Source organism: Cnephaeus nilssonii (assembly GCF_951640355.1).
Source record: "Cnephaeus nilssonii genome assembly, chromosome: 14".
In the NCBI taxonomy this organism is placed as follows: domain Eukaryota; kingdom Metazoa; phylum Chordata; class Mammalia; order Chiroptera; family Vespertilionidae; genus Cnephaeus; species Cnephaeus nilssonii.
Window position 1 is genome coordinate 39,004,124 of NC_137085.1, and position 27,992 is coordinate 39,032,115.

General features: G+C 41.5%; 1 protein-coding gene across 3 annotated transcripts in view; it reads right to left on the reverse strand.

Annotated features, from left to right (window-relative positions):
* Positions 1–27,992, reverse strand: part of PCSK5 (proprotein convertase subtilisin/kexin type 5) — a 413,193-nt gene that overhangs the window by 320,851 nt on the left and 64,350 nt on the right. For all 3 annotated transcript variants that reach the window (XM_079791288.1, XM_079791287.1, XM_079791289.1), the window contains exon 3: positions 14,038–14,151. In XM_079791288.1, coding sequence (XP_079647414.1) covers positions 14,038–14,151 — 114 coding nt within the window. The remainder of the gene's footprint in view (positions 1–14,037; positions 14,152–27,992) is intronic.

Below are 27,992 nucleotides of genomic sequence, written 5' to 3' on the forward strand. Positions count from 1 at the left end.
CCAGTCTGGACCTATATGAGCCAATAAATTCCCTCCCTTCTCCTACTATTTTTTTTCCTTTCCCTGGTTTGGATTGAATTTTCTGATCTCTCATAACCCAAACAATCTCAACTGAAACAACATTTCACACAAAAATATACTGGACAAATACATTAGGGAAACAACTACTGTTTACATTTATATGCCCCTCTCATGGATTCACAAAGCGTAATAGGATAATAAAGGCTCTGAGAAGTCCTGCATTAAAGACATCTTTTTAAATTTGTTCAAACCAGTATGTTCCAAACCACTTGACTTTGGAGATGCCTGTTAAACAATGCTGAGAAATAGCGTTCCGTGGCAAACCATCTTTGGAATGACTGTGTGGAAATCATTCATTTACCTACAAAGAAATCCTGTCATGTGTCATCACTTAATTTCAATATCACTTAATTTCCACATTAGGAATTTGAGGACCAGGTAATCAAACCAAAGTTAGCATCAAGAAGCTTAAATATCCATGGAGGGGCCTCACAGCACTTTTGTGCATGCCTGTACTATGCTGCTTCATGTTACAGAAACTTAGCTATTTCCCAGCTTCCCTATGACTTGGCTAGTGAGCAGAGTATACAGCCTTTGCATATTGGTATCCCCAGCATGTTGAATTGCGTGGGATACACAGGAGAAATTCCACAAATGTTGCTGACTGAATAAAATCATTACCAATTTACTTTTTCTTGTGGGAATCCCACTCCTTGTTGCTTTCCTTCATTTTCCCTTCTGCTACATGCTGAACTAATGCTTTTATTGAGCAATCTATGGTAACTCCTAGTTCCTAAGTCCTGGGAGGATAGAACTAATTCAATGCTCATTAGTGTGTACAACTAGTTTAAATGATTTGTTCACAGCACATTCCCTTTTACTCGCCTAGAATAAATCAGGTTTGATCATTACGGATCTCTTTAATCTTTCATTTTCTTGGACAAACCTCTACAATTAGATATGTCTCCAGTCTTGTTTTACTTCATCTGTCAGACTAACACAGTGTGGAAAGTTTTAACACACTCTTTTCCAAAGTTGGCACACTAGGGGAAATAATTATATGCTATTGTACATAGACCTAGTGGAGTTAATTTCATCCCTTCTAAATAGAATGTTAATTTCCAGGCATCAGGTTGTTGAAACAGATGGTATTGCCTATATAAGCTAGAGCAATGCATGTCTTTGTCATATTTTCCATCCTTCCAACAACAGTGAAGAATGTGAAATACACTAAAACATGTTAATAAACAACTATGAAGGTAGAATAGACTTAAAACCATGTAATATGCAATAGAAAGGTTTTTATTTTTAAGGAACTGAGGATGATTAATCTTGGGAAGATTCTGGGGCAGCACGGGAACCATTTAAAATGTTTCTAGCCTGGTCAATGTGGCTCAGTGGTCAACCCATGAACCAGGAGGTCACGGTTCAATTCCGAGTCAGGGCACACGCCCGATTGCGGGTTTGATCCCCAGTAGGGGTAGTGCAGGAGGCAACGAATCAATGATTCTCTCTCATCATTGATGTTTCTAACTCTCTCTCCCTTTCCTTTCCTCTCTTTGAAATCAATAAAAACATACTTTAAACAATGTTTCTAGAAAAAGAAATATTCCAAAGTAACTTCAAACAAGTAATTTGACCATGTGACATGTGTGGGACATATTTTTAAGGACAAAAAAAACCATATACAATTTAAATGGTTTGCTGTTATCACAGTGCTGGTGGTAGCCTGTTATTCTGAGATAGTGCTGCATGTAGTGTGAGAGAAAGCCAATGAGGAATTCTGTTGGTGTCACTGAGAACAGGATTTTCAGCATGGGGATATATGCAGGTGTAACTGATGAGGGTAAATAAGCTGTAGAATTGATTTGAAATTGCAGATATCTGTATAAACTCATGGCATATTATATGTCGGTGTGTGTGTGTGTGTGTGTGTGTGTGTGTGTGTTGCATTACTTCTAACTCTGTTCGCTGAAAAAGCCTAAGACTTGCCCAACAGTGATGAGAATCTCAACGCTCATATTGCAATTTTTAAATATCAATAATTTTTTAAAAGGCACAAGGGGTTAATAGAGAAATGGTTGATTCCATGCCTGAAAAAGCAATACTGGAGTCATATCAAAAGGACCCAGGACCTAATATGAATGGGCTCTCACTGACCAAAGATGGGGCAGTGAAATTAAGAATAGGTTTATAACTTTAAAGAAGTCAAATATATCAGCTAGCTGTATCTAAATCGAATTTGTAATAAAAATTTAAAAAACCTCATTAGTGGCTTTTGGTGAATGCTAGGGAAGGAGCCCCTAATAAATGAAAACACTGAGCATTAATCTCACCTTTCCTATAGGAACTGTACTTCATTGTACCAAATAATTGATGGGAGTCCCTCTTAATTAAAGTATCCCAGCCAATAAAGAAAGGAGTCACATAGAGATCACTATTTTGCAACCCCTAATGAATAATTAAACGAACTGCACAATGGTGGCTGCTAGTATCACAAAATGAGACAAGCAGACATTGTATCTCCTTATGGAAGTATACATACCAACTAGGTAGGGAGTAGTTTCACCCTCAGGCTCTCAAAATTAAACTTGAGTCTCATCAAGCCTTTAGCTCTACCTACCATTCATTGATAATATTGGAAACAGAACATGCTAAACGACCCCACAATAATTCAGTCAGAAAAATCTGGACCACATGAAGCTCCATATAACCTAAATCAGGGGTCCTCAAACTACGGCCCGCGGGCCACATGCGGCCCGCCGAGGACATTTATCCGGCCCGCCGGGTGTTTTTGCCGCTGCTGCCTGTCCTGCTTAGCAGCCAACTTAGCAGTGTGCATAGGAATTTGTTCATAGTTTTTTTTTGTTGTTTTTTTTAAACTATAGTCTGGCCCTCCAATGGTCTGAGGGACAGTGAACTGGCCCCCTGTTTAAAACGTTTGAGGACCCCTGAGTCCTAAATTCTTCCATCAAACATTTTTAAAAGAAAAAAAAATGGAGGTGATGTATACAATAAAAGAAAAGCAAGAGATTAGCCATTAATCACAGGTATGAACTTTGAATCTTGATTCAAACAATTTACAAAGAAAAACTTGTAAGACAATAGGGAATATTGAAAACTGACTGGATATTTGATAATATAAGAAAAGCATTATTTATAAGTGATACTACTATGGTTTTACTGTGAAAAAAAATGGTCCTTATAGAGACAACTACTATAATATTCAAGGATTGAATGAAATAAGGTGTGTGAAATGCTTTAATGTAATCAGAGTAGAGGGGGCAGTCCATGAAAGAACACTGGCTTTGAATCAATAATTATTGCAGTTGGTGGTGGGCACCCGGGTGTTCATTATATGATTCTCCCTACTTTTGCTTTAAATTTCCAAAATGTTTCCGTAATGTTTGCAGCGAAAGCTGGTGAAATGGGAATCAGAACCTTAACTGGGAATTCAGACCAGGGGGAGTGTGCGGAGGGACAGGGACATAGTTTCTGATAAAGTGTTTTTGAATGGAATTGTTCATTATGGAAAGAAAGGGCTACCTAAGTAGAGTACATTTCTGGTTACAGTAAAAATACAAGGTGGATATTGAGCATGAGCTGAGGACTCGAATCAACTTATTTTTCAGGCCCGTTCCAATTTAGTGATCTATGAAAAACCACCTGATTCAAAGCATTAATTACAAAAACACATACAGCACTTGCTTCCGTGTGCTTGTGTAGTGTGTTTGAATGTGAAGCAGAGGGCCTGGGATACAGAGCACAGGCAGGAAAGTAGAATGAGAAGGGGCCTATTAAACATTTCAGCAGAACAGGCATGACCTAAAGTATTATGCAGACCTGCTACGTTGAACTTATTACTGCTGCGAGTCCCGCTGAGTTTCTTCTAGTTTCACTGGAAGATAAGGGTGGCTTATCACTAGGTAACAAACCCAAACATCCAGTTTTTAAGACACTAATTTAACCAAGTTTCAGGAAACCAAGCAAAGAGATCATTAGGAGGACACAGCCCTATGCTACCTGGGCATAATTTTCTTTTCTGTGCTTCAGACATGCCAATTTAGAATGTCTGAGTCCAACCTCCCATCCCAGTAGGCTTTTTACAAGAGTCAAAATTCAACTGACCAGGAAACTAAAGGAGAAAAGACGGACAAAAAAAGCTACACTTCTGCCAAGCAGTTTTTAAGATTATCCTGTAAATCTTGTACCAAACACTTTAATATTCACCACCCAAACTGACTGTTGTGTTTTTTCTTCAAGGGCGAAATTAGGCTTCTTATCAGGTTCTTTTAATCAAGGAAAGAATAATCAGTGAATGCAGGTTTTGCTAAGTCCACCTCATCCACCATCAAGACAGCATCTCTGCATCATGAACCCAATTTTGATTCTGGCCCATGCAATTAAGTAATCAAACCCCATTTCTGGAATTTACAGTTTTATTCTGCATGCCTCATTATAATTTGGCATCATCTGGCGTGCAGCAGTCCTCTCAGCTTGCACTATTTGCATATGGGATTACCCATCCCAGGCCTGGAACCCCAGCCACTAGCCTGAGGCAGTCTACCAAGGATTATTCTTTAATTTTTATTTTGTATTTTTACATTTGAGAAACTGGAAAAGTCACAATGATGTGCATGCACCTTCTATCTGAAGATGGTTACTACTCTCTCCTCCCCAGGCAATTTAGGCGTTTTTGTCTTTTGGATTCTTCTCATCACTAGATTGCTAAGAATCATTTCTTTTACTCCATTAATTTCCTGGCCAAGTTCACGGTCAACCAAATTAAGGAAAAACAGCATTCCAGAGACCTCTGTCGCAGACAACTTTAGAATTTGAATTCTCAATGCAGGACATTTAAAGGCACCATCGTCTTTTAGGCATAGTCAAATTCAGTTCTGTGAATGTGGAAAATGATGAAGCCTAAATGACCGACTCTCTCCTCACTTCATATCAACCTTTATTGAGTACTTACGAAAAGCCCTACTTATGGGTAGAGAAGTCGATTAAAATAAGCCCAAAATGTGCCTTGATCACCAGAACACACCCCAGTACCGGGTAAAATGAGGAATTCAGATAAACTGTTTGATAAAAAGAACTTGAATCAACATATTAAGACGACAAGCACAGAATAAGTGAGCTCTAGGGTCACTGCCATCTGCTCGCCAACAAGAAAATGAGTTACTAATTAAAGAAAAATCATGACTGAAGTCTTGATAAAAACAACTTTGTTTCTGTTAACAGACTCTTCATCATGTTAGAGTCAGACCCAAAGGGCCAGACTACCCACATATTTTTACTCTTTGAAAGCGAAGCTGAGAAGATAAATTACCAGTACGGAATAAGTTATGCCATGCTCAAGGAAAGTCATGAAGGTTGTATTAATTTGCACCGGACAAGAATGAATATTATCTGAAGTCATTTTTCCAAGTGGATCATTAATTACTGGCCTCTTCTAGGAGCACTCTGACTAGTTAATTACAGGTTAACTTATTCCTAATATACTGACGTCCATCACGGCCATCAGGCGGGACAATGAAGTCATTATGATCATCTTGAGTTAATCAGCAAGTTCCAATTAGGGTTCTGCTATGGCACCCTCAGTGCCATCAACTGATTGGGCAAACTGGCTTAAATTAACCAAACTTCTGCCCATTACATGCTCCACTTACTTGTCATTAAAGAAGGTACCATTTACTATTTTATCTTTGGTGTGAGGAACATTATAAACGCTGGGGGGGGGGGGAAGAAATTTCTGCTAAATAAGAATGAATGCATGCATGTCTTTGTGCATGAATAAATATCTACCTCATAGGAGCTTTGAGTTAGTTGGGATTTTCTAGGCTGCAAAACAAATATGGACCGTACCTAGGATTCAAGTTTGCTTTTTCTTAGAATGATCACTATGACAATTTTTCTCGGTGTTAATTTATTCATTCAGCGAACACAACGTTTTAATCAAGGAGGAGCTATTATTCCAACTCAGCCAAGCATGTGTTTGGCCCCCTGGGCTGGCATCTGGTACCTTGAATATGGGGAGGGTTTCTCACCATCCCCTCATCAGAATGTCTCACTGTGCTTAAACCCTAAGCACTGAGTCCCCTCTGGTGAGCTTCCCTGAGATAACATTTCACACATGTTGTCACAAGTCATTACCGGAAGAACTAAGTGCTTTCTGTGTGACTCCACTGAGAGACGTCTCTTGGAAGCTTAAGCCTGGTTTCCTCTGGACTTCGTGCCAGGTGGCTTTTTTTTTTTTTTTTTTTTTTTGCTGATTTGTGTTATATCCTTTTCATGGAAATAAATCTCAGCCATGCCTATGACTATGTGCTGAATCATGCCGAGTCCTCCTAACGAATCAGCAAATCTTGGAGTGGTCTTGAGGACCCCCAATACAGGAAACATAGTGAGTTTAAAGGAGTAATGAAATGAGAGCGTGATATGCTGCCGTTGGGAGCTCATGGGTGAGGTGAGGGGGTTAAGCTGGAAGTCATGATGGGGGCCCATCGGTTGGCATGTGCTCTTCTAGATTCACTACCCCATTCCACTTGCCATGTGGAACTAGAGGCAATTGGAGCAGGAATAAATTTAAGAAGACAGCTAATCCAGAACCCTCATTTTTTTCAGATGAGCTAAGGTTGAGAGCTAAAATAACTTTCTGTAAGACACAGAGCTAGTTCAAAGCAAATACTAGCACATCAGAACCACATCTCAACCCCCAGTAGTTCTTACCAGTAAATCATCTGCCACCTGGCTGGAGTCAGTCCTCTCTCAGAAGGCCTCCTGCTTGCACCAAGATGTGCCACATGGTTGCAGATTCGCACCATGTTGCATTTTCAATTAAAACAGCTAAAGGGAGTGTTTTAAAAGGATGATTTCCAAGCTGCCAGGACAATAACGCCACAAACTCCACCAGATTTTATTAGAGTCAAATGACAGCATAAATCATTAGGAAAATGTGTGCCAACCGGAGAAACAGCAATACCTCAAACTCTTGGAGTACTGAACGCCATCCAGTTGGCCGAGAAAGAACCATGTGGCTTAAAATCATTTTTTGCAATTACTATACTAGCTAGTTCATAGTTTTTGGCAGATATGCCCCACATGCATAGTCGAACTCAGCTCATTTTCACTCTGCTGATGGACAAATGTTTTTTGTTTTTGTTTTTTGGGTGTTTTTTTTTTTTTTATTCTTTTCCTCAGAAAAACCACCCATAGAGTTTTCATGAAATCTGAGGAAGCGCATCAATAAGTGAGCCCATTTGTTACACCCTGGCTTTAAATAATGTGTATTAAATAGGCCACCCAATATTCATCACAAAAAAATTCTACTGTGCTAAGATGATGACTAAAGAATATCAATCACACTAATTACTAGAGTCTGAAAGTCAAACAGCAAGATTTCCGGAGTCCTTTTTATTTTTCTCTCTTGAATAGAGCTTGCCTTTCAGAAAGCAGAAAACAAAAAAATAAGTTATTTACTATGAACTTATCAAAAATCATTATTAGTTCTTAATAGTTGAACAAGAAATACCATACAATGCTACATCAATTTCTTTAAGCAATGAAATATTAACATGACCAAAGAAACGAAAGAGCTTTACTATTAAATTTGTTTTTTCCCCCCCACATCTATGTTGCATTTCCAGGTTGTCTTCTTGGCACCTTATCAATAAACTAGAGGCCCGGTGCATGAAATTCATGCACTGGAGAGGGGGTCCCTCAGTCCGGTCTGTGCCCTCTCATAGTCCAGGACCCCCTACAGATCAGGGATCAGGCCTAAGCTGACACTCAGACATCCCTCTCACAGTCCGGGGCTCTCACAGTCCAGGACCCTTTTATCCTTACCACCTGCCTGCAGCAGAAGTGGGAGAGGCTCATGCCACCTCTGCTGCACTCACCAGCTGTGAGCCCAGCTTCTAGGCGGGGTGGGGAGAGGGGAGAGGAGTGCCACTCAACCAGAAGCCAGGCTCGCTGCTCCTTAGCACTGGCCCCGCCCCCTGCCCACTGGTTGGGCGGGGGCGGCGGGGGGGGGGCGGCGATCTGGGGCCTGGCTTGCCAGGGCAGGGGCTGTGGGAGGTTGGGGCGCAGTGGTCGAGCCCCATCCTGCCTCTGCAGAGGCTCTGGGACCATGCCGCCCCTGTCTACTCCACCCCCCTGCCCCACCTCTGTGGAAGGTGTGGCACCAGGACCAGGACCATGCAGCCCCTCTCTGCTGCCTCTGCAGAAGGGGCAGCACTGGGCCTGGGCCCACACCATGGCCTCTCCAGCCACCTCTGTGGAAGGGGCAGTGCCGGGACTGGTACTGGGCCCATGCCAGGGCCTCTCCCACTGCCTCTGCGGAAGGGGGGGGGGTGCCAGGACAGCCATGGCTGGCCCAGCGGCACAGGCTTGCTGACCCCACCCCTGCCCATTGGTCATTCAGGAAGGTCATTCAGAAGGATGTCTGGAAGGTCATTCAGCTGCCTGGTCTAATTAGCATATTATGCTTTTATTATTATAGATAGCCCAAGTGTTGAATTCCACCTACAAATGCATGTTGTGATGATTTTAAAAAAAAATGTTCGCCTATTCTACATTGAATATCCACTCCCTCCAAGAGAAGCATACTGCCAACAAGGGAACTCCCACAATGCATTTCAAATCCAGCATCTGTGCTAACTCTGTAGGGGATGAGGGGACACTATTAGGAGAGAGCTCACAGGCAGCTTCAACGGTATAGATAGGTAATGGTCTGTTCCCTTGCACAGGGGTGGATGGACAGGCATTTGTGGTATTCTTCCAACTTCTTGTTGGAAATATTTTAGAATAATTTTCAAAATATTTAACCCCCTAAATTTGCTCGATCGGCATGCCTGGACCCTCTAGGAAGTGTTGTACTTAACCTTGCTGGCTCTGGAGTCAAAATGAATTTTCTCCGGGAAGGTCAAAATGGTTCACTGAAACCATCTCTATTACACTGAGTTCCCAAAGACTTGGCCGAATCTTCACAACCTTTCCTATCAGATATCCTTGGTCTGTGGAGCATCTTGAAATAATACAGAAGCCAAAGGTTATTTTCAATCTGTGCGAAGTGATAACATCTTCTCATATTAAAGCGGCCAGCTTCCCAGATAGAAAATTTTGTAAGTAAAAGGTATAAGATAAAGAAAAACAAGATAAATTGACCAAGTGTGCTTTAAAATGTCCCATAAATTTAAAAGCCCTTCTTCCCCAGCTGATCATGGGAAGAGGGAAGCCAGCTGTGTTCACAGGGACCTCATGTTTAATGTATGGTAGTGCAGCGAGATCTCAAATGGGACCCTGGGTGCTAGCATCAGCCATCAATTGGAAATTTGTTAAAAATGCAAATTCCCAGGTCTCTGCTGAGAGGATGAAAAAGGAGTGGGCCGTACTCCTTCCAAATGATTCTCATGACTGCTAGTTTTGAGAAGCGGATGGAAGTCTAGCCTTTGAGGTCGGCGTGACTGGGTTCAAATACGAGGATCTGCCCCTGCTAAATGCTATGACTTTGACCAAGTTACTTAACTTTATCTATGCTTTAATTTCCTCAACTGTAAAATGAAAATGATTGTTCCTAACTCATTGGTTCACTGGCAATATGATAGTCATGTAAAAGTTTGGCAAAATGCTTGACATTTACTAAGCACTCATTAAATGTGAGTATCATTTTCTCAACTATGAAGATGATCAAAGCTTTTATTCCAGTTTACTCATCTACTTATTCGGTGAGCATACACTGAGTGGCCAGATTATTATGATCTCTGAACGTATAATAATCTGGCCACTCAGTGTATATCCTATATAATAAGAGGCTAATATGCAAATTGTCCCCTCGAACCAGGAGTTCAACCAGCAGGCAGGCCGGCAAACCGCCCATGTCCCCTCCCCCTGGCCAGGCTGGCCGAACCCCACCCATGCACGAATTCATGCACTGGACCTCTAATATATACATACACACACACACACACACACACACACACACACACACACACACACACTGAGTGGCCAGGTTATTATGCATTCAGAGATCGTAATAATCTGGCCATTCAGTGTATATTGAGCATTGACCACATGACAGACTCGGGCACTCAATTACAGAGGATTCGTGGCTGCATCAGAATGACCCAGGGAGTTCTGAAGAAACGCCACTGCCTGAGCCCTACTCTATAGCAAATTAAAGAATCTCACGCTTGGATATATTATAAAAACTACTCAGGATATTTTAATGGGAGAAGCAAACCTGCAAGCAAAAATTACAGCCCAAAGTCTAAGGAGCGGGGGCTAGTTGCATACACATGATCTCAAGAAACTTTTAGGGGGCTTGTTTGCCCAGCAAACTTTCATTGGCCTCATATACTCCTCTCCTGCTTCACTGATCTCCTTAGAAAGCACAAATCACGTCTCCCTGAATCTTCAGTGCTGGCTACCATGCTGGACCACGACTTTGACAGTGCAATGAGAAGTGAGCTCTATTATTGGGCCCTCCCAACACCTGGAACCTGAGCACCCACTTCCAGGGCAGAGTAGTCCATCATAGCCGTCACCTCCATAACCAGCTCTTGTAAAAGCACATTTCCCTAAATCTATTACCCAAGCCTGAAGGCTAGACATAATGGTTTCACACGCCAGTCTCCAAGCGGAGGAGCAAGGGGCAAAGCTTTTATAGTAATTAAAAGAGACACTCAGGCCCACTTCATGCCATTCATTAATCTCCATTCTCCTGTGATAAATATAGAATGACAGACCAGGACCAGGCTAAAGAGCTCAAGGGAGGACCCTTGAAGACTCCTGGAGCAGCCCTCAACACCTCTGCAGCAGGGCCCAGGGCTCAGAGAAAGTAAGGAGGAGGAGCTCAGCACCTTGCCCCCTTGTGTCACCAGGGAGCGCTGAAGAATGCCCACTGGATATGCAACCCCACCCTGCTTTGCCTCGTAGCAATTTAAAGAACAGATAAAAAAGAAATAGCATGTATTGTAATGAGGAAGTCAGAGAATAATATCAAAAGCAATGATGATTTGTTGAGGGTTTTCTAGTGCCAGGCACTGTGCTAATGGCTTCTCGTGTAGTATTTAATGTAATTGTGGCAACCAGCTTCCTAATGACCCTTGGTGCAGTCCCCCTCATTCACTGAATCACAGTTAGTACCTGTGACCAATACAAATTCCAGAAGTAACTGTCTGCGACCTCTAAGATTAGATCACTCAAGGCATCCTCACTTCCAACACGACCTCTTGAATCACTTGCTCTCGGGGAGCCAGGGCCCCGTCAAGTGGACACTCAAGCAGTCCTATGGTGAGGGCCACGTGGAGACCAGGCCACCTTGGAAGTGACCCTCCCGCTTCAGTCAAGCTTTGAAGCTTCCAGCTGAAGCCCCAAACATCAGAGAACACAGAAGCCCTCTCTGAATGGCTGGCTCATGCGATAACTGTCCTAAAATCTAAGTTCTGTGACTTGTCATGCAGCAATAGCAAACTCACACCTAAGTGCTCAATACTCTTATAGTTGACAAGGGTTCAAGTGACTCAGTTACGGGCACAGTCAGTGAAGCGATGGGGACTGGACTCCAGGCATGCAGATTTGAAGTTCTGGCTCTCTTTCCATCAGACTACTGACAGATAAACATGAAGTGTGTAACCTACTTCCCAGCCCTTTTACTAAGGGAAAAGTAACCATTTAATAGAAGCCTTGTAAACAGTTTGCATGTCCCCAATATACTCTGTTCACCCTTCACGGCAGCCACCATCCTGCCTGGTATTTCAGCCATTTCTCTATGGGTAGAAGTTCCTGGAAGGCTGGAACCCTGTCTTCCTGATGACAGCCTCGTACACAGTAGAAGGGTGTGGCTAGGACGTCATGTTAGTCCTGTGGACTCCCACCAACATGCCTGCTTTTTGGCAGCCCTGCTCTACCATTTCCAGGCCAGGTGATCTTAAGCAAATTTCCTAAACGGTTTGAGCCCCCCATTCCCTACTTTTATAACAGGGCCAATATGAACACACACTTCTGCTTGCTTGCATGCATTAAAAAAACAACAACAACCACTCATAAAGTGTTTAGCACATTGACTGGCTCACAGTAAGTGCTCAATAAATGTACCTATTTGAATTATTTTCAAAATGTGTTGGAAAATGTCCAACATTTTAAATGCCCATCAAAAGCTCTTCCCTGAACCTATCCTCCTATTGAAAGAGAATTTCTACAGATACAGCAGTGGTTCCTGGGTGTGAAGCGATTTCGCTCTGCGGGCACTGAAACCTCTGGAGATGCCTGGGCCATGGATCCTACGAGAGCCCAGCCTGTCCTGCCTCGGGAAAGGCGCCCTTACTCCCCCATCCAGGGCCATGTGCAGACAGCAATCTGGCTCATTCTTCCAAGAGGAAAAGAAAGGCAAGGAGGGTGTCCCTCCCCCTGGCCTAATAAACAGGGGAGGAGAGGGCTTTTGCTTCCATCCTATCTCTTTATCCCATTACATTCTTATCATTTTGTCAGTGCAGACCAAGCTCCTTCGCTCCTGCCAATACTCACTCTAAGGCCTTCCCTGTGGTTCATTCTCCCTTTGTCTTGGAGCTAATAGGCTGTCAAGTGTCTCACTGTCCCCTCAGGCGATTTCTACTTAACCTCTGCTTAGAGTCCCGCCTCTCTTTGAACTTAGCTTTATGACTCCTATTCTTTTTTTCTCTTTACATATGAAGAAATTTTCTGTGTAAAATTCTGTTTAGGGTCCAAAATATGCCCACAACCTTTTACTTCTGGGTAAGACTAAAGAAAGGGAAATACCAACCACATTCACCCATATCCAAATAAACACAAATCCTAGCACTGCAAGGTGCTGGGTTAAGTTCTTTTTTTTTTTGGGGGGGGGGTATGCGGGGGTGTAGAGGGTATGTGACTTCTCCAATGTAACAGAGGAGATTTTTAAAAAGTATTAATAACTAGGAAACAAAGGCCCACGTGAAGGATGCCACTAAGCAGGGACAGAGGGCCCAAGAGAGCAGAGGAAGAAAAAAAAAAAAATGACACATGAGGACTCAGGAGAGTTAGAGCAGTCAGCCTGCGGTGGGGGCTCTGAAGGATGGGAGAATCCTGACCTGAGGTGAGGAAGGACAGGAAGAGAACTCCAGGTGGAGGGGATGAAAGGCAAGGAGGCAGGAACGCAGGAGGCAGTTGGCAAAGTGCTACAGATTTATGGAGAAACAGGGACAGAGATTACAAAAAATAAAGTTGATTAGGGGAACATACACTACCCAAAATTAGCAATAACGAGCTTTAAAGGGGAGGAAATTAAAAGTCTTTTACAGATTGCACAGCAATTTGGTGACATGTGGATTTAATGATTAAGAATAAGTAACATTCTAATCAATTTCTCAGGGATCCTGAACTTAATCTCTTAGAGAAGAATATTTTCAAAGGAGGCAATGTCAAGTGAATGGGTAGATCCCTCTCCTCAATATGTTAAGTTTCCCTCACTCACAGTTTTGCTTGAACCACTGAACTAGCTATAAGTCAACTACTTTTCAACTAGTTCCCCCCCCCCCCTCGGTCTAGTTTTAAAAACTATTACCTACAATGAGAAGGCACATATTAGACAACTTAAGTCAGGAATCTGTTATTTATCAGCAGTCATTTCAATGATTTCCAAGTATCCTCTAAAGAGACTGGTTTAAAGGTGGAATCAACATGTATCAGAAGTAAACATGGTATTGCTAGGTCTTAAGGATGTCCACACCTTAATATAATTTTCTATCCTCTAGCCCAATCTTGGAAAGCTAGCAGAGTAAGCTCTCAAACAGAAATTCTGTGAATCAGAACTCACTTCCTTTTCTTCTTACAACCAAAGGGCCAAGCTCAAAAAAATATCCAGAAACCATCCCAGGCCATCAACTAATCTCAAATGGTGACTTCTTGAAACAGGAAAAAGTCCCTGCACACTGTTTCTCTGTCCTCCCAGTCCCAATGGAGGCTCCCTGCACAATATGAAACTGGAGGACACAGGCGCGGGCCAGGCGAGCTTACCATATACCACATGCTTGGCCACTTGGGATCATTGAAGTAAGTAGACTGGGCATGACTGAAGTCATAATCCCTCTTGGTCCGTTTTTTCACCACTTGTTGTTGGATCCACTCCACCTGCCAAGAAGAAAGACATCTGGTGAGTGTCCCGGTTCCATCCGGGTTAGCACAATATAAATGAAGGTCGGAAGCATGTACCATCTTGAGTCAATTCTGTTTAAGTTATAGGCTTCATTCTGGCAACTAAGATCTCTGAGTCCAGGGACTGAGAGATGCTCTAAACATCTAGTTCTACTTTATTATATGCAGGTTAGGCTTTTTTTGCCTTTTGTGACAGATCATTCATATCTCTCAATAATATGCTAACCTTTTCGTCTTTTCAGAAAGCATCCTCCATTCACAATTTATTGAGAATTGATAGTGTCAGTTTTTTCATCCTTACCTTATCTAAAGGTCAGCGAACTTTTTCTATAGAGGTCCAGATAATAAATATTTTAGGCTTTGCAGGTCATATAATCTCTATTGCAACTATTCATTCTGATATTGTAGCACCATAAGCAATACATAAATGTATGGGAGTGACTGTGTTCTCAATAAAACTTTATATACGAACACAGGTGGCAGGCTGGATCAGGCCCACAGGCCACAGTTTGTGATTCCTCCCTTATGCTATACATCAAATTGTTTAAATGTTCTGGAATTAGACATCAAATGTAAACCTCATCCTAGGATCAAATGCTCTAGGGCCACAAATTTTCAAGAAATGGCTTTCTACAACGTGGTGTGGTGGAAAAGCACTATTTTGGAGAATCGGAAAACTAAAGCCCTAGACCTGTCTCTGGCAAAACATTGGAGAAGTCACTCAATTTTCTGAGCCAGAGGCTCCTTGCCTGCTCTAAAATTCAATTCAAACCCACCACATTTAAGAAAGTCTTCATATTTAGCTGCAACCTTTGCTTAAACAAAGCACTGGAACTTTGAGTTTAATACAGGATTATAATCTAAATGGTAGAGGTATGAATGAAGGTATTTTTTTAAAATAGGTAATCATTATATCAACATAAAAATAAGCATGTTCCATTTTGAATGGAGCACTCCAAATGCAGTATCAGCCCATGTGGCATTCTACAAATGGTTCCTAAATTTTCTTTTGATTTCTTCTGGCCATAGCTATTTTAACCACAATACTCTAAAATGTTCTGTTCCACCCTTTACTCCTACTCTTCACAAAGAAATTACAAATTGGGGGTTGGAGGAGCGGGGAGCTTCATAGTCCACTGCTGTGATTTCATACCCACGCATTCAGTAATGATTTCAAAACCTCTCTTGCCTACTTGATTAAAGCTTATTGAGGGAGAAGGGATACTAACATACTGACAATAAACTCAACATGCATAGCTGTAAATAAGATAGCAAAGGCCAAAAGCCAAACTAATAAATTTCTATGATTCTCATATTGGGAAATATATCCAACAGGAATATTGGTATGCAAGATGAATTTAAATAGTGAATTCCTAACATCCCTAATAAAGAGAACCGAATCACAAGGCCTCCTAAATAAATATCCAATCTCTTTATGATTAGGATCACAGCCAAACATCATATATTTGCTTATTCTGATAGGTAATTTAGCAAAATTAGTTCAGGGAAAAAGTGAATAAATAAAAACTAATATTTGAAAAATGAAAGTTTTTCTGATCATGTTTTAATTAATCTAGACCAAGTGACTCTCTAGCACCTAATCATTCTATACCCCTTCCCCCCACATACACAGGCACATATGCACACTGGATCAGAGGTATTACATGTTATTTCTTCAAACTATTGGGCAATAGCTGTCAGTGAAGCTAATAGGAATCTTGTTTCTTTCTTTAATTGAAGAGACTGCTTTTTAGAAATTACATAGAAACTAATGTGCCATTAAGATGTGTGTAAATTTATTTTTAATGAGGAAGACAGTAATTTTTAAGTGACTGTGTTTCTAAAAACATAGGAAACAAATCAATTTCCTTCTCAATCAAAGTGGAACAGCAAGCATGGGCATGTATATACTTTTCTATTTCCAGGAAACATTTTAATCTCTTGATTTCAATCTTTCTAGGGTATGAGTTTCATTCACTCATGTATTTATTTAAAAAAAAAAAGCATTAAGTGCCAATTCTATACCAGACACTGCGCTGGGACTATGAAGATGAGTAAAAATAAGTCTTTTCCTTTGAAGGACTTAACATTTTACCAAGAACTATTTAGCAAGTATTCCACAACTCCCCACTTCACAAAAAGGAAATTATCACCATGACTGACATCTGGTGCAGGCCTCATTACTGTCTGAATTAGAGCATTTATGACAATGTTGACTATGCAACTTACATTTGCAATCCTCAGGTTACTGTCTATAAGTCCTATCCCAACAAGAATGAAGCATTTCATATTTGCACGCTGGGTAAAAGAAGGCTGCGGATCTGTGTAGACAGAACTCTTCTGAAACTAATCTATATTGGCAGTGGCCTTTCCTAACAGGACCTCCATAAATTCTGAACTGCCAACATGTATGCGTCCATAAACCAGAAAGGGTCAAATCTCCCCCAGTGTGAGCTCAATAAAGAGATGACTAGAGATAAGGACAAGTCAATACTGAGGTGGGGGGTGGATAATTGTTTCCACAATGAAGCTTCTACAATACACTTCACCCTATACCACCCCTACCACATCCCCGCCCCCTACACACAGACAGACAAATGTTATAAGTATGTGAGAAAACCAAGAGAAAGTCATTTTCCTAGATGAACTATAGATACTAAAATAGAACAAAATATCTTACCAAACAGCATCCCTTCTGTAATTTTACCAAACAAAAATGCTTATTTACAGGGCTTGGTTGCTAGAAGGTGGTATAGTGACTTGGCATCTAGATTTGACTCTGTCTGATCACAGGGCTGCAATGCTCAAGAAAAGTACAGTGGGGATTATTTTAGAATCAGATACCATGTATTTTGCCTTGGTGCCTTATGAGTATGCAGATATAGCCCTACAATTTTTGGAAAGCGGGAACAGCACCTCTTGGATCGGAAGACTTCTATGTCTGGAAAGACCATATTTATATTTTTAAATTAGTATCCATATGTCTGTCCTTGATCCCTTTCAGAAAAAGCTCAGAAGTAATGCATTGGACAGATTTCATTTCTTTCCAAGAAGCCCAATGCAAAGAAAAGACACTTAGAAATTCATTTTCATAAAACTATGGTCAGCCCAGGAGAATAAAAAAAACTATGTGCTTTCCCTCACTGGTTTAACTTCTACAAGTGCTATTTTCTATATATTATGAAACTGCAGTTAACTGGAGTATAAAAATCACACGAGCTTGAAATCTTCAGTCTACCCTCCGTTAATTTCACCATACGTGCGCTACTTGGTTTTAAGGACGTTCCCTCCCTCTACCCACAGAGCTCTCTCTCCTCCCTACACAGTCCAAGTGAACAGCATGTACCTTGGTTGTCTGCTCAATTCTCGGTGCCCGTTGGGGGGGCGTGCAGATAGCAACCAATCGATGCATCTCTCTCACATTGATGTTTCTCTCTTTCTGTCTCTCCCCCTTCCTTCCAATCTCTAAAAATCAATGGAAAAAATATCCTCAGGTGAGGATTAACAAACCAACAAAAAAAATGTGTTCTCAAATGCACACAAAATAAATATGTGAGGTGATGAATATGCTAATTAAGTAGATGGGGGGAATTTTTTCATGAGTGTATGTGTGTATATATCAAATTATCATGATGTACACTTTAAATATCTTACAACTTTATATGTCAATTATGCCACAGCAAAGCTGAAATTTAAAAAAATGTATGGTGTCACTTGGAAAATGTGTCCTATAGTGAGGAGGAATCAGCCTTTTAGATATCAAAATATATCAAAGCTAATGGTTAAAATATATTCTGTGAGTGAATATCTACAGATACATCAATGGGATGCAATAGAAAGGTAAAAAAACTGGCCCAAAATATATATTAGAACAGAGTATACAAGAAGGGTGCCATCCTAAATCAGCTGACTGCTATCATACAAACCAATGATATCAAATGTGACTAAATGCCTAGAGAGCAACATATTTTTAAAAAAGCAATCATGAGGAAGATCCTGTATAAAAATGTCATAGGTGGTTCTATATTATAGTCTAACATTAATTATTGAGAAAAGATGGATAAATAAAAAGTGGGTGGATTTGGGGGAACTTGGTTTAAAATCTTAGATTTGCTATCAGGCACCCGTGTGACCTTGTAAAAGCGTTGTGGTCCTCTTTTAGCTGTAAAATGAGAGAAGACAGACTAAGCATGCTCTCCCATCTCTTTGATCCAGCTTTAAGAATTTGCCTACATAGTCTCTTCTCCGATTTGACCAGGAATAAAAAGTTTGTGTGCAATGCAATAGAGAGCGGGGGGTAGGTGCTCCAGTTGATAAATGATCTTCAGTCATTCTGTGAAGAAGCAAAGATTAATATTTGGAACGGAAGGTAGTAAATTATATTACTCCTTTCGTGATTTGAATGAGGCTATTGCCAGAAAATAAAACATATGAGATTCCCAGTTTCATATTTTTTATTAGCTTTGACAAAATGGGGGGAAAGAACATGAAGAGATTTCTCTATTTTCTTCTCTGAAAACAAAGTAGAGTAGCCTTGATTTTTAAAAAGTACAATTTAAGTATATAACGGCCATGCACTTTTTGTTAAGGAAGAAAAAAAGGATCATGAATACAATTAAGTACCAACAAGCTGCTCCCAAGTCCTAAAATCTGAAGTCAATATAGCCCAAAGTTTTCTAAAATTCTGGTTAAAAAAAATCAAAGTTAATTGGGTGAAAGAATCAGAGACTCTACCGAGAGTATGTACTGAGATGAGAGTATTCTTTCAACATCTTGCTCCATCTAGAAACTGGTAATTAGTGAGTTAGTAAATACTGGCATTGTTACTTGATTTGAGTCACCCTTTTTAAAGAAATAAAACCATAATTGTTTGAATTCTGCTTATTTTAGACAGTTACTTGGGAACAAAATGGGCGCTATTTTTTTATACGATGCAGATTTTTACTCAATTTGCTTGAGATGGACCCTCTGAATCCTATTTAATGACCACACACATCAGAGGCTTATATTAGACAGTCACCTCATCAGTAATATAAGAAATCATATAATTTTTGAAAGGTCACTGAAAAGAAAAGCTCAGAAAAAAATACTACATGTACGTTCAGAACAGTAAATTAGAAGACAATACATGCCAAAGTGAAAAGCTTTAACTGCCATAAAATCTTATAATTAGTTGGCTTTCTCCAAGAGAACCAAAATTTTAAAAATGTGTCATCAATTTAATCTTGAGCTAGTTTGTTTAGTGAAAGACCCATGGCATTATTGTTCTAACTGTATTACTTACTTTCAGAGAATTAAAGTCATATTTCTCCCGTTAAACGATGCCACTATTCTCTGCATGCTTCTAAAACTTTAATTTCCTCATTTGTTGCCTGTTTTCCCCCCACGTCTAATAAGATGACACATAAAAGGGAAAAATAAATGGATACATCATATTAAATGCAGGAAAATGTATTCCCCACCCACAAGGCCCTTTATGTAACAAGAGGGTAAAGGGGCAATAAATGCTGATGGAAGGAGACTTGACTGGGTGGTGAATACACAATACAACATACAGATGATGTATTATAGAATTATACATCTGAAACCTATATAATTTTGTTAACCAATATCACCCCAATAAATTCAATACATGTTTTTAAAAGGAGGCAACTACAGTTCTTTCTAGAGTTATATGTAAAAATATTTAGCGTGTGCTCTTTACATGTGCAGAGGGGTTGAGCTGAGCTAGACTGTGCCATAGATAGGCAGTGCAGAATAATGAAATGGGAAAGCATGCTTCCTGAGTTATTGGTAGAATACCACCTATCGCTAGTCTGGCCATTTTGGGCAAATCACATAAGTCTTGGCATTCTATAGTCTCATCTGAAAAATGACTTTATTGTTGTGAAGCACAAAACATAATGTACTAAACAAATTCAGATTCCTGCAGTACTTTATTACCTTGTATTCTAATTGCATGCTTCCTCGTACTTCCTTAAGGAAAGAAACTAGGCTTTAGTATTCCTAGTACCAAGGACAAAGCTCGGTAGTAGATCCGCAATAAATAGGTATAGATGAATAAACAATATTTTTACATTGCATTAATACATTTAGTAGGCATGTCTAAGTTTTCCAGTTGTTTAAAAAAAGGACAATTTCAAATAGGAGAGAATGCAAAAAAAAAAAGGGGTAGATGCTTATTACTACTGAGAATAATAAAATACTTTGTATTTCAACAACAGAAAGATGGTAGCACAAGGATGATTATATTACTAGCAACAGACGTATAACTGAAGGATGTGTTCATTCTACGTGTAATTCCATGTTTTTAATGTATCAGGAACCCTTCTCAGCTTGACCCCCCTAATTCCTCCCCCCCCCCCCCCCACACACACACTTTAAACCTATTGCTGCACAGATTTTTATCCTTTGAGATTGGACCATGCCCTCCACCTTACAAGTATAAACCTAAGAAGCAACAAAAGACAGAATCTACAATTGAAATGGATAAACACAGAAGGAAGAAGTAGTTGTTGACACAGGTCAAGAACCTGGGATATTGCTGCGGATGCCAGCGTTCATCTCATAAACCCCAAGGGCCCAGGATTAAATAAAGTCAAAGAATCCCACAGTGCTCAGTACTGCATTCTCCAGGCTGACAAAAAGCATCTCCAACGCTAGTCCATAATCAAAGCATACAGCAGAAGTGCAATCTTTAAAGCAGATATGGAGGGAGGAATATAAAGAGCAAGGAATCCAGACAGTATGGCTCAGTGGCTGAGCATTGATCCATGAATCAGGAGGTCACCGTTGGATTCCCAGTCAGGGCACATGCCTAGGTTTCCAGCTATATCCCCAGTAGGGGGCATGCAGGAAGCAGCCAATTGATGATTCTCTCTCATCATTGATGTTTCTATCTCTCTCTCCCTCTCCGTTCCTCTCTCTAAAGTCAATTTTTTTAAAAAAGCTTAAAAAAAATAAAGAGCAAAGAAATGACTGGAAACCAACTCAAATATAAGCGGGGAAAACTGCTAAACTCATAAAAAAAATGTTCAGGCATATTTTAATAAAAACAAACTTACTTTTAAACTTTTAAACTTAAGACTTTGCCCATCCTGGCCACTAGTAATAACACCCATAAACAATCATTTTGGTTTTATTCCTGACTCTCGATAATTTTTTTTTTTTTTTTTTTTGCTTTACCTTTATCTTTCCGGGAAAGATAATCTCAAAAGATTTAAGGTTCATTTTCCCATTGATGTGTCACTGCTTAAACTTTCTTAAAACCCTTGAAGACAAGACACATTTTATATTTCTCTCAAATGTGATACATAGATTTGTCTTTTGAGACAAGTTTAATTTGTCCTCTGGAAAAAAAAAATAGCTATAGCTCCCTATTCCTAGTCATGCCAAAATGCCTTCCAGAGGGTAAAACATAATTCAACTTTTGTTTTTAAAAAGTATGCCTGTGTGTGTGTGTGTACGCATTTGCACGTGCGTAAGCACAGATGCATTCAACCCATAGACCAGGGGCAATAAAAGGAAAAGCCGGTGATATAAACTCATTAGATACTTGCTGAATGGTAATATTACATCAAAGAATCTTGCATTTTCTAACTTGGATTATAGGTTCCTCTATTTTAAACTTTAGAACAATTAATTTAAGAATTGAGAGGAAATTTGAAAACCATTTTGATTGATTAAAAGTACAAAAAGCAAATGGAATTCTAAAGTACCTAAAACTAATTCTACTGCCTGAATGCCACCTGGAGTTAAACTCACACTTTTGATTAAATGCAATCTTAATGCAGGGATTAAATTAGGATAGCACATAATTCCCTCCAGCTTCACTCTAGGATCAAGATTTTCACTGCATGAAAAACACAATGGCATGGCTTCATTCTAGATGTATTTGTTTTTTGAATAACCATCCCCGAAGCAATTTGGAAGCCAAGGCAATGAAATTAATAAAGTCCATTCAATGTTTTTCAAATAAATATAAGTTAGACCTCACTCGGCTCTTAGTATAGTTGAAGTTTTAGATATCTGCAAGAATGACCATTTTCCCTGAAAACAAAGTGTTAATCACTTAACAGATTATGGTTCTCTTGGACCAATCTTGCAACTCTGTGTATACATCATTCGAGATAGTCCCAGATTTGTAGTTGCAAAAAATTGGATGCCCTCAAGTTGTACAGCAAGCGAATACAAAGACAGGCATTATTTTATACAGAGCGGAGAAATTGTTCTATTCAACTGAGATTAATATAAAAAGAGGCAAATGCTGGCAAAGGAAAGGGCAAACGTTCTCATTATTTCTCCAAGCAGTGGACATGGGTGATCTACTAAATATTATAAGTATGTTAGTATCTTGCTTCTTAATCTAACATACTGCTTCGTTCCGTGGCTCACAAGCAATGAATATGCAAGTCAGATGCATACGGGGAGAAGCACTCTTCCCTGGTGACTATCTCAGCTGCGTTGCACATACTGTCTTATTCTTCTAGCCCAGTGGTCGGCAAACTCATTAGTCAACAGAGCCAAATATCAACAGTAAAACGATTGAAATTTCTTTTGGGAGCCAAATTTTTTAAACTTAAACTTCTTCTAACGCCACTTCTTCAAAATAGACTCGCCCAGGCCGTGGTATTTTGTGGAAGAGCCACACTCAAGAGGCCAAAGAGCCGCATGTGGCTCGCGAGCCGCAGTTTGCCGACCACTGTTCTAGCCACTTAAAACATACACGGCAATCGCGTTTGCTTCAAAACTTCCATGGACCCTACTGCTACGATTTTGATCAGAATGGAAAATTTGATGGGGTGGGTGAGGACATAAATTCTGAAATTCCCCTTTTACCCATTTCATTCTCTTTTCAAATACGCTCGCAGCTTCCGTTTTTTAATCTTTCCAGCCTCTTTAAATCTCTTCATGTCAAGATTCCAAATCTGGGAAATCAAGACACTACCAAGTGTTACGCTGGCCAGCTTCAGCTCAATGAATCAAATGGGATCGGGCTAAAAATCCATGTCTTTTCTTCCTCTGTTGCTAGAAGATAAACGTGCAACTTTGGGGGCTAATGCAATACGTGCGTTCTACACACTTTTGTGGCTAACCTCCGTTTTTAAACCTAAAACGATCACAAAAGCCATAAGTAAGTTGTGTGAAGTCATGGTGGGAAGAAGTAGCAGAGGGAACTGAGAAAGGTCGGCCTTTGGAGAGGGTCTCTGTCTTGCGCTTCCATTATATTCCCGTTTTCCCTGAACTCTAACCTTATACTTGGCGGGGAGGGGTGTTTTGCAACAAAAACACTGGAAAAGTGGCAGCTCTTAGGAATATTTAGCAAACAGCTACTTTGGTCAGGGTGGGGGAGAAGCGTGGCTCTCAGCCTCAGGAAAAAATCCTGTCCAAACTCCCTTGGGCCATCGGCAAAGGGGGTGGCATTTTCTCACCTAAATCCAGTTGCCCGAAGCAAACCAAATGTTGCCTCAATTTCAGGGCTGTTCTTTCACCTCAGAGGCCCCCTCAGGCTTCCTGCAAGGTGGGACTTGACAAAACCTGCAGGTCAGAGCGCCAAGGAGCCTGGAGCAGGTGATGAACGAGGGCCCGGCTGGGACTTGGCCGGCCCTCCGGGTGGGCAGCGCGAGGCTCCCGGCTCCCGGCTGGTCTTCCTGTCACCCACAAGAGTGCCAACTCACTCCGCCGGGCCTCCTCGCCCTGAGCTCGTCATTCATCCCCTCCACAGTCAATAACAGGAGCCTGGGGCTGAGGCTCGAGGAAGGAGGGAGAAACCACGCTTTCGTCACTGTCATGGAAGCTGACACATTCTCAGTGGAAGACCCTGAACGAACCTGCCTCTCTGCCCCATCAAGCTCCCTTCGTTCATGCTGCGTGTTTTGGGCGGCTTACCCTGGAGTCTCTTGTGTCAATGTTCATGGAAATGTGATGCTTCTGCCACACTGGAGGGCTGTCAGCGGTTCTCTCCATGCGCCCCACCTCCTCCACGGAGCTCCACTCTGCACATAGGGCTCAGCACTGGAGGGAGAGCTGGCCTGGACCACGGTCCCCGGCCACCCTCCTCAGTCCTGGCTATTCCAGAAAGGGCCGTCAGTATGGCAACACCTGCCGAGTACACGCCTTACAGATTTCCTGCAGGATATCCCTTAGCTGCTCAAAATCTGGGTGAGGGAGGATGAAAGCAAACGACAGGCTACAGAGAGTTGGAAGATGATGCCCCACTTTCATGAAGAGGTCGTGCAGGAGGGCGTGGGCCACATCTCCACTTTCTCTGGTCCCCACAGCAGGCACCCAGTAAGAATTTACAGAATGAATGACTGAATTAACTACTCTTCCAGTAAAGGAATAATTGGTAGGCCAGCTGTGTTTTTGAGACCCAAATAGGTAAGAGAGAGCAGAAAAGCAAGCTCTAGCAGCTCAGGATTTGTCTCTGGAGAGAGGGGGAAATAATCTTATGTCATTGTCAGATAGGAGCCTCTGGGGTTAGGCTTAGAATAGACCAATGAAGTCCTTGTTGCTGAGCCACGGAATAAATCCATAGGTGATGGTGGGATTTTCTGACACTTTGGTTTCCAAAAAGCATCCTATATAATAAAAGGATAATATGCAAATAGACAGAATGGCAGAACCGAACAACCAATCAAAGTGTAATATGCTAATGAGCTGCTAAGGCTGCTCAACTGTTTGCTATGACATGCATGACCACCACGGGGCAGACAGTCAACTGGTCGACCAGTCGCTATGATGTGCACTGACCACCAGGGGGCAGATGCTCTGACAGGTAGGTTAGCTTGCTGCAGGGGTCCGGCCAACTGGGACTGAGCGAGATGGGCCGGACATGCTCTGGAGCCATGCCCTGGAGCCCTCCCCTGCCCGATCATGCACCGGTGGGGTCCGTCAACCTTGCCTGCACGCTCTCGCAATCCAGGACCCCTTGGGGGATGTTGGAGAGAGCCGGTTTCAGCCCAATCCCGCAAGCCACTCCCCTTGGGAGGGTGCCAGACACAGGGCTCATGTCTGGTGAGTCCTGCTGCGGCAGCATGAGGCTCTCAGGATTGGGACTGATTGGGCATGAGCCCGTGGCAGGCACAGTGGGGCCGGGTTGAGCGGGAGTGGCAGGTAGGAGCTGCAGGCAGCGTAGGACTGTGGGTTTCAGCCCAATCCCTGCAGACCATCCAGCAGGACCCCCCACCTGTGCACAAATTCTTGCACCGGGCCTCTAGTTGGTTATAACAATTTTGAAAGTACAACTATTTGATTTCTTTTTCATGGTCTGTGCAAAATAAAATCTACCTATTGTTTCTTTAATGCCACCAAACTGTCCCATGGAAAAGCCATTTTTTATCGTCAGTTGGGGGAGTGTGAGGCACAGTGAGGTTAAGTGACTTAAGTCACAGACAGTAAGGGACATGGAACAAGAATCCTGATCCAGGAAATCCATGCCCATGTTTCTGTCTAGGAGCACAGGAGGTGGCCTCTAAAATATCTTCTCAGCTGATGAAGTGGGTTGGGGGAGCATGTCTTTTTTCTTCACATCAAACATTTCTATGCCTGGAGATTAGTCAGAGCTGATCATTTCACTATACCAGATGCTTTACTGGGTGAACAGTGAGAGAGGGAGGGAAAAAATAGGATAGAAAATGACAATAACACTGTTTTTTTGTTTTTTTCCAGGAATTTCATGGAGGTTCTCAATGCTGAAAGCTCCTTTAAATGGGTTAAGAGGCTCAGTCTACAAATGGCAGGAGAATTGTCTGATGAGTGAAAATAAAATCTGAATCAGGAAAAAGATTTTCAGAACAGACTTGGCAGCGATGACAGAAATCCTTTTTCCCTCAAGGCAACCTTCTGACTTGAAATTTAAGAGCACATGAAGTTCAAGGCCTGAAAATTTCCCAAATTAAAAACAAAACAAAATAAAAAAACAAAAAAACCTGACTCATCATAGCCAAGATCCTTAGTTACCCAGCTGCTCTGAGTTAGAATGAACTGACAAGCTGAGATAAAGGAAGACATGATGGTTACTGAATAAAAGTTGGTTTCTGGAGTCCACAGAACGTGTGTTTGGGAATTCTTGCTCATCCACTAAAAAGCAGGCCAACCTCAGACAAGTTACTTAACCTCTGAATGTCAAATGGGGAAGATAATTGAATCTGAAGACTAAATGAGCTGATTCATGTCAAATACTTAGCAGGTCCCGACACAAGGAAATCCACCTTGCAACCATGGTGATGTGCTGGCGTGCCAAACTATGCCCCAAAGAGCTTATGTCTTTCATTAGCCCAAGAGCTTCAGGCTTGAGGTTAGGCCCAATTGACCAGAGTGTGACACTGAAGGCAGACGTTTTGAACACCAGACTAGAAATCAGGAGCTCTCTGCTATCCAGCTTTCAATTCCCCCTGCTATATAGCATATGGGGTTAGGCCAGATCAGTGATTAACATCCCAGAGATTCAGGAAGTTGTCTTCAAGACCAAGGGGTAAGTTGTAATGCCAATCAATGTTCCTGGCCCCTCCTCCCTGCCCTCCAAAGTAGGCTATCTCTTGAATAAAGTGTCCTGCTTCAACCCAGAAAAGATAAACTCAAAGGTTTTGAGATAACGATGCGGTCAGTTAAATTCTACTGAGTCTCTGTCATTTTTAGACCTACTTTTTGTTTAGTATTAAGACAATTTGCTTTAACCTCTGAGAACTGACATCTAGATCATTAAAAAAAATTATACCTGTGTTTAAGATTTTTTTTTTTCATTATTTGTTTTGTGCCAATAAACTTTCCAACTTTTTTTTTATCCTTACGGAGTAATCAGCAGGAGCCTTGGGTTGAAGACTGAAAGCAAGGAAAGCTATGTTAATGCCAGCGTTCCACTGAAGTCTGCCATGATGCTTCCCCACGCGGGTGGATTTCCAGACCTTCCACAGAAGAATTCTAATGTCTTAGAGTTTACCAAAGTCATGTTGAGAAAAGGCAGTAGGTAATGTCTATCCTATATAATAAAAGGCTAATATGCAAATCGACCAAAGGGCAGAATGACCAGTTGCTATGACATGCACTGACCGCCAGGGAGCCGACGCTCAATGCAAGAATTGCCCCCTGGTGGTCAGTGCGCTCCCACAGGGGGAGCGCTGCTCAGCCAGAAGCCGGGCTCACAGGTGGTGAGTGCAGCAGTGGTGGCGGGAGCCTCTCCCACCTCCGCTGCAGTTGGGCGGTAAGGAGCGAGGGGTCCTGGACTGTGAGAGCCCTGGACTGCGAGGGCACAGGCTGAGCTGAGGGAACACACCCCACCCCCGGCACAAATGTCGTGCACCGGGCCTCTTATAATAATATAATTAAATAAGCTCACAATAAAGAAGGTCACAAAAGGATTCCGCAAACCATATCAAATGGTTCCTCCCATTGACAAGGGAATTGATCTTTCTCTGTGAGATGGTTCAGATCTGACCACATTTTAGCATTTCCACAGCAATAACCTTAACTCAGACCCTCATTTTCTCATATCTCGCTCACTGAAATCCCTAATAATTTCCCTGCTGGATTTTATAAAGTCTGGTCCTCATTTCTTTCATTTTCTGTGCTCTTGCCAGGGGACATCAGTAGTTAAATTCTTTTATCCTAGCACCTTCTTGCTGAGGGTTTCTTTCCTCCTATGGTGCTTCCTGAGCATCCTGTGCTTAATTCTACCACAACCATTATTTACTAAAAGCATTTTAACTCTCTATTGTCAGGCTTCTCCAGGAAAGCATACATTCCTAGAAGGAAGAGACTCTATTTTCTATATTGGGGTCCCTAACATTTGGCAGATTACCTGGCTGACAAGAGACGTG